The 7719-nt window shown below is 33.2% G+C and overlaps 1 protein-coding gene across 1 annotated transcript in view; it reads left to right on the top strand.

The window, feature by feature from the left end:
* Positions 1-1984, top strand: part of Cubn (Cubilin) — a 33098-nt gene extending 31114 nt beyond the window's left edge. Inside the window, exons 51-53 of the mRNA XM_018539855.1 lie at positions 747-988; positions 1705-1816; positions 1932-1984. Of these exons, the coding sequence (XP_018395357.1) occupies positions 747-988; positions 1705-1816; positions 1932-1963 (386 nt within the window). The 3' untranslated portion in view covers positions 1964-1984. The remainder of the gene's footprint in view (positions 1-746; positions 989-1704; positions 1817-1931) is intronic.
* The last annotated feature ends 5735 nt before the right edge of the window (positions 1985-7719 follow it).

Below are 7719 nucleotides of genomic sequence, written 5' to 3'. Positions count from 1 at the left end.
TACACGAAAACGAAGAGCTGCCACTGCTGGGGTCAGTCTGCCACGTTCTAAATCTCGTCGTATAAGGTTAGTGATCAACTCGATCGTTGATCGACTCTAGTTGATCGTGTTAGTAATTATGTTTTAATATTATTTAAATTTGTTATAAATTTGACGAAATATTGAAGTGTTTATTGGCAAAAATCATAAGTAAACTTTTATTACATAAGAGATGTATATTTAGGTATTGAAGTTTGTGTCTAGAGTCGATCAACGATCACTAACCTTATACGAAGAGATTTAGAGAGTGGCAGACTGACCCCAGCAGTGGCAATCTTCGTGTTCGTGTACCCCGACGGCGTTCCCGGACCCCGGACCATTTAATCGAGACATAAATATTTCATCGCCAATGATGGGGCTGCCATGTGTTCTGACGTAATGCATTGGTGTCGAGATGCCCAAATCTGCTCATTTCCTCCAGCCAATCACGTAATTGGTCACGTGATCAAGTTGGCGATTCTCTCTACTAGAGGTTCTCTAGGCCGGACTGTTCGGGTAAGGTTAGTTGCAAATGACGCCCAACCATAAGAATTCATTCATTTCAGCGGACTCCCTCCCAATTAGGGGTCACGGACTAGGACCATTTACGTTTCACAGAGTTCGATCTCCTTCTCTCTTACTTCATGGATATGACAAACGAAATGTACGCGTAGATCAACCTCAGCATCGTTTTCATATAAAACATCTCAAAATCAAAATCGTCACAGGTCGAGGTTGCGGCGGTCGTATATTCAATTATGGTGGCAGATTCACTTCGCCATTGTATCCCCATACGTATCGCAACAATACCTTATGCACTTGGGACGTGAGCGTACCGCAAGGTTTTAAGATTATTCTTCAATTCCTTGTCTTCGACATCGGGACGAAGAAGACCTGCAGCAACAATAATCTCAAAGTTTACGACGTTGTTCCCAGCGGAGAAATTTTACATAGCACATACTGCGGCGGAGTAAGTGATTTTGTAAAATAATACATTCTCTCTCAAATATCGTTATCGATAGAAACTACAATTAAAAGAACTGATTAAAGAACTTTCTTGTGAGAATTTCTGTTTGGCAAAACTACATTTTTAATAATAATAATAAATGTAAAATTAATTAGTGGGCAATTGAGAGCTAAGAGTAAACGTAGTTATCCATGCGTGTAATCAATAAATGTATTTAATTAAAGACGGTCTTACATTGAGTTCGCAAGAATTTCGCAAATTAATTATTTCGAACATTTCCGCTCCATTCGAGCCATTATTAGTGAAGTCAAACAATAGTTGCTGGCATTATTCACACCACTAAGGTCTGAGTGAACAGCCACAAGAGCCTCTTTAATTTGATATTTTGAAAAATCTCAATACCGATTAACTGTTTAATTAAGTGTGTCACTAAAAGTTGACATAGAAATTAAATTAATAAATTATAAAATTAAAATTAAAAAATAAAAAGTATATAAAATCAATCGAAGAAACTCACCAGTTGCAAACTCTGATTTTATATTTTTAATTTTTCTTTAAATTTTATTTCAAATATTTCTTAAAATCTTATTTCTATGAGATATATAATATAATTGAACATTTTTATAATGTATTTAATTACATAATAATAATTTAATTATTATATAATAATTAAACATATTTTAATTACACAAACACAATTAAAGATATTTTTTATGTAGGATGATCCAGCAAGACTGGAGGCTGATACCAATCGAGTTCTCGTTAAATATACTTCGACAGTGAATAATATTGGATCGGGTTGGGTAATTGTATTCATGGCACAATCAACTGGTAAGCATAAACGTTTATTTTTACATAATGAAATATTTAAATTCTTTTATAAAAACCACAAATCACACAGATGTGAGGTAAGAGCTAGGTAATAATTACGAAATAATATTTACAGTGCATCCCATTGACATAATAGAAAATTTGTAAAGGAGACATCAAGACTGCAAAAAGTAATGTTTTTTAAATATAAAATTTAGTGACAGATGAAATCAATGTATAATTTACTATAGATATATGAAATAAATAAATTTGTTCGCTATATATGTACATAGAACACATTACTTCAAAATTTTCGTAATATTATCATTAATATATAATATAAACATTTATTCAAAACCTTCGTAATAACATTATTATTATACCTATATGAATATTATTATAATTCATATATATTATTATTAATACATGAATGTTATTTATTCCGATGTTATACAATCTTTGTCTTACATAGATCATATACCTGGATATGCCTTTACTTATAAACAAGGACAGTAAATGACATGTATCTTTTATCGAAATGACGTAAGCGAGACATGTTCACCAGTTTGAAATGTCTCATGCAATATCATTTTTAATTTATAGCTTATAATAATCGACTACAAATCTTGCAAAAATGATAAAACAATGAGCATGTGATGTTTATTGGAAGAAAAATAACAAACTTTTTTTTACTTGTAAGTATTTAACGGTATTATAATTTCCCCAATAGAAAAATTTTGCTAAAATTATTTCACATTTTAGAATATTTTTTAACGAAATTTTATTATAATTTCAGAAAAATTTAATTTAATTTGAAAACATTGCACGTTTCTATTTAGAATTTTTTTTTTTATTTAATATTATTTGTTTATTGCGCGGCCGGGCACGAGCGAAGCGAGTGCGTACGAGCGTCCGTACCGACCTATAAACAAATATGCCCCCACTCGCTACACATAGAATTTTTCATTACAAGTGCTCGTCGTAATGTGCCCTATACAGCAACGTTTTTGCGCAGAAGAGTGGGATTAGAGAAATAACAACTTGAGGTATTGGCTATTTACCGCATGCAAAAGCGTTAAGGTATAGGGCACATTACGTACACGCGTGATGAAATAGTATATTGTGTAACCGTGGGGGAATGTTGTTTATTGTGGAGACGGGCGCGACGGTACGAGCGAAGCGAGTGCGTACGCGCGCCCGTGTCGACCTATAAACAAATATGCCCCCACTGTTACACACAGAATTTTTCTTTACAAGTGCACTATAACTTCTTTAATGTGCGCTATACCTTAACGCTTTTGCATGCCCTATACAGCATCGTTTTTGCGCAGAAAAGTGAGATTAGAGAAATAACTTAACGGCTTGAGGTATTGTTTATTTACTACACGCAAAAGCGTTAAGGTGTAGGGCACATTACGTGCTCGCGTGAAGAAAAAAATATTAACATGCGCGTATATTTGTTATCATATATATTTGACCTCAAATCGCGCTACCTGTATTTCTCAAAATTCATAACTATAAATTGATTCCCCATTTTTGTACGATCTAACTTTGCCAAATCCCTTGGGAAAATGATAGTGGGCCGTGCTCCCGACATAACCAAACCCACGCGCCCTTTGGAAAATTTTTGTGGTTACACAGTGTTATGAGAACAATCGTTCTTCACGATATTAATTATTAATTAGAATAATAATTTGTAAACGTATACTTATGAAGATATATGTGATTGAAAACTATAGTTAACTTACACTCTGAAATCTTGAATCAAATATAGTGTTCTAGGTGAGAGATTAAACTATATACAGGGTGTCCAGGAAAGAGACGATTTCCTTTTAGGGGGAGATTCTTGAGATAATTTTAAGACAAAAATTCTAATACCAAAATGTTGAGGCTATAATAACTTTTGAATTATAAGCGTTTAAAATTAACGAATCATATCGTCTAAAGTTGGCGCGCTCAGGAGCGGCATAACGCAAAGTACTAAACGCGAAACAGTTCTGACGAACCACTCGGCAGAGGCGGACGCGTTTCTGTCGGGTGCTTTCTACCGTATATTTTTGAAAGTGTTGCCGACTTTGACCGTGCATTGTTTTGTCCTTTTTGTTCGTTTTTATAATTTTTTCGTACGATTTTCATTATAAACGATTTTCATTAAAGACGTGATCTGGCAGTATCGCCTTCCCATTATTTGGGAGGCGTGGTGCCATAAGTTTGAATTACTCGATGCGTGTCCGCGGTTGTGCTCGTCTTGATTGCTCGTCATCTTGCACCCTTCGACGACTCGGGCTCTCATGACGCGCGTTGTTGCGACGTGACGACGTCGTAGACGCAGGCGCCCAGATACCGGTCGAGCAACGCCATTCTCGCGGGCATTGCATCATCCGCTCGACAGACATTTTGATGCGATATTCATTTTTTGACGTGATCTGGCCGTATCGACCTACCTATTGTTTGGAGGCGAGAGCCATTAAATAAATAAGAAGAAGAAGAAGACTAAACGCGAAAACTTATCACTTTTTTTGTCAATATTGATTTTAAGAGATTACATATATGAATATAAGATGTTATTCTATTGATATTTCTATAAATGCATTATTCAAATATACTTTAAACATTTTGATCCTGACGTACGGGCTTTATTTATCAGATTAAGAAAAACATTCGGTCTTGGAGCTCTACGATTTGGAAATTGTTCTGCGTATCCGCGCGCAGCTTCGTGTGAATTCTGATTACTTGCGCCATAAATAAGGAACATATCGCAATATTCTTGTATAGTCCATATTGTATTCATTAAACACGAAGAAATAAATATTCAAAATCAAACGAATATACAGGACTCTTAGTATTAAAAATTGTCAATGAAATAAAAAGGCAATTAAGAGTCAATATTATTTGTGTGAACTAATAAAACATTTAATATATTATAAATTAAAATAAAATAACAATAAGCTAAAAATCCATACTTTAAAAGCGCACGCAAACATAAGTCAATTCATAACGTTTCGGCTGCATATTCGAGCCATCCTCAGATGTACATATAAATATTAATTAACGCAGTAAAACATCTTTAGTTAACGCAGAAAAAACAAGAAAAATACTATGATGGATTGTTATAAAACGTTGAGTATTTCCACAGAGAGAACAATTTAGCTCATCAAGCGATTGGAAGATCGTTTGTGATGTATCCCTGTGGTACTAATAAGGACACAAAATTAACGTTATATTAATAAAATAATGTGACAAGCAATTGTCCCTCTGACAAAAAACTCACCCTCGAGTAATCCATGTCGTTAAAAGAGTCATTTATTAAAATTCGGTGACGATCAAAATCATTATTTTGTTAACACATTGCAAATGCAAGTCGTTCCAAATATAAAACTTTTATAACCGTCCAACTAACTCGACGTACAAAACTATAATGTTTAAGATTTTGGTAATGCAAAGTCATATCTTGTTTATAATAGGAATATATGCTTCATGTAGATCTAATGTGTCTGTTTGTAGGTTAAGACTGTTTTGCTGTTTTTTAATGTTGAGCATCTCTGCGACAATACGTTTCCCATAACACGGTTCTTCATCTAAGATTTGTACATTATTCCAATCGAACTCATGTCCTTGTTGCAATCTGTGATCTGTTATCACCGATTTAGAGCTCGTATTCCATCTAATGTGATTACGGTGTTCTGCAATTCGTGTTTTTAATTTCCTTCCTGTTTGTCCCACATAAGACGCATCGCAGTCGTTACAATTTATCTTATATACCACATTAGTCTTAGACATATAATCAAGTGGATCTTTATGTACTTTAATATATTTTCTTAGCTTATTAGCACTATAATATGCCACCTTGATATTGTTTCTGTTAAATTGTTTGAATTTATCTGTAAGTCTCGGTACATATGGTACTATAAACCATGAAGGAAGCTCCGATGATTCTCCCTTATTCTTGTCATTTAAACCATTGTTATTATTTGAACTATCGTGTGCAATGTTCTTGATCCTGTCATTGATACAATCAAAAATTAATTTCAGAGGATAATCGTTTTCAATTAAAATTCTTATAATAAATATTAAATTATTACTATGGAACATTGGATGTGATAATATTAACGCTCTGTCTACTAAACCAATGATTATACTTTTCTTTTGTGATAATGGATGGTTTGAATAAAAATTGAGAAATCTACCCGAAAATGTGGGTTTTTGGTACCAGTCAAAAAATAAGTTATTGTCTTTGATAATGATCGAAATGTCAAGAAAATTTAAAGAATTTGTTCCGATTTCTAACGTAAATTGTAACCGTGGATGAAAAGAATTAAAAGCCTTAAAAAAAGAATCAATCTCAGAACCTCGAACAGCCGCACACAAGTCGTCAACATATCGAAAATAAAAGAGAACGTTGTCTTTATACAACATCAAGGCAGTTCTTTCTAGTCTTTGCATAACCAAATCTGCAACGATGGGAGACAACGGAGAGCCCATCGGTGTCCCAAAATTTTGTTTATAAATGATATTGTCAAAAGTAAAATAAGTAGAATCTAAAATAAATGTGATGGCTTTTATAAATTCAATTTGTGAAATATCGCAATTATTGGAAATATATGTCCATTTTTCGTTAATACAATCAATTGCCATATCCATCGGTATATTAGTAAATAATGATATTACGTCCAAAGAAATCAATTTGTATTCTTCACTTATATGCATTCCTTTTATAGTATTGACCAATTGGAAACTATTTTTTATGTGACTTTCGGCTTTAGGGACCGCTTCAAACATTATACTATGTAAATATGACGCTAAAAGATGTAGTGGACTACCAATGGAAGAGACAATGATCCTGAATGGACAATTAGCTTTATGAATTTTGGGAAGAGCATACGCCCTCGGCAGTGTCCCATCACTGATGTACAAAAATCTATATTTAGATTCATTGATGTATTCACATCTCTTCCATCTTGAAAGCATATCTCTGAGAGCTGTTGTAATTTTCTTTGTGGGATCTTTTTTTATTACAGAATAAGTGTTTTTATCATTAAGCATCTCTTTCACATTGTTAATATAAAAATCTTTATCTAAAACAACTGTTGTGTTGCCTTTATCAGCATGTGTGCAGATAATGTTAGGATGAGCTGACATAAAGTTTTTTGTCTCTTTTTCTAGATTTAACAATTTTGTTTCTATCGTTGATAATTTTATTGGTGTCGATACAATATTGTTTAATATCGGTAATGAGTGATTTGTTATATCCATCTTTTTGTTTATTGGTAATTTGCGTATGCTATTTTCAATATTTTTAATACAATCAAAAATGATATCTTTTTTATTATTGATTGGCAGTGCGAAATTTTCACCAAGTTGTAAAAAACATTGTACTTCTGTCGGAATATCAACCGAAGATAGATTTACAAACCACTTATCACGATGTGAAGAGAACGAAGGCCCGACCTCATTACTGAACAAAGAAAAAGAATCAGGACATATAGTTAATGTGTGTTTTACATTATCTTTGGCTGTGTGTATATCTGACTTACAAGACGGAATTAATATTGGTTTGATATTCGAGTTCTCCTGTTTCTTTTGTTTATCTAGAAGTCAGTTTGCTTTGTCGTCCATTCTCTTTCTTTTTCCAACAAAAAACCAGTAACAGGCTCTCTCTTGAGTGAATAACCAAAGGTAGTCCATGCATAACAGAATGTTTTGAAAATCTATATCTTATGTGAAATTCGTGTTCACGATAGGCTGTGAATGGATTAATAGCATCTTGTATACATATCGTTTATCAAGTATTATACCAATATAATTTTCTTCCTCTGAAGAGGAATCAGAACCATCAAATAAATTAATGTCAAACTGGCCTAATATATTTAATTCCATAATGTGCGCTTATCTAAAATGTATAATAAATAATTATATCTTAATTG

The sequence above is a fragment of the Cyphomyrmex costatus genome, unplaced genomic scaffold, assembly GCF_001594065.2.
Source record: "Cyphomyrmex costatus isolate MS0001 unplaced genomic scaffold, Ccosl1.0 scaffold104, whole genome shotgun sequence".
Classification (NCBI taxonomy): domain Eukaryota; kingdom Metazoa; phylum Arthropoda; class Insecta; order Hymenoptera; family Formicidae; genus Cyphomyrmex; species Cyphomyrmex costatus.
The sequence above is the reverse complement of the archived record's forward strand: the minus strand, read 5'-3'. Positions and strand labels throughout refer to the sequence as shown.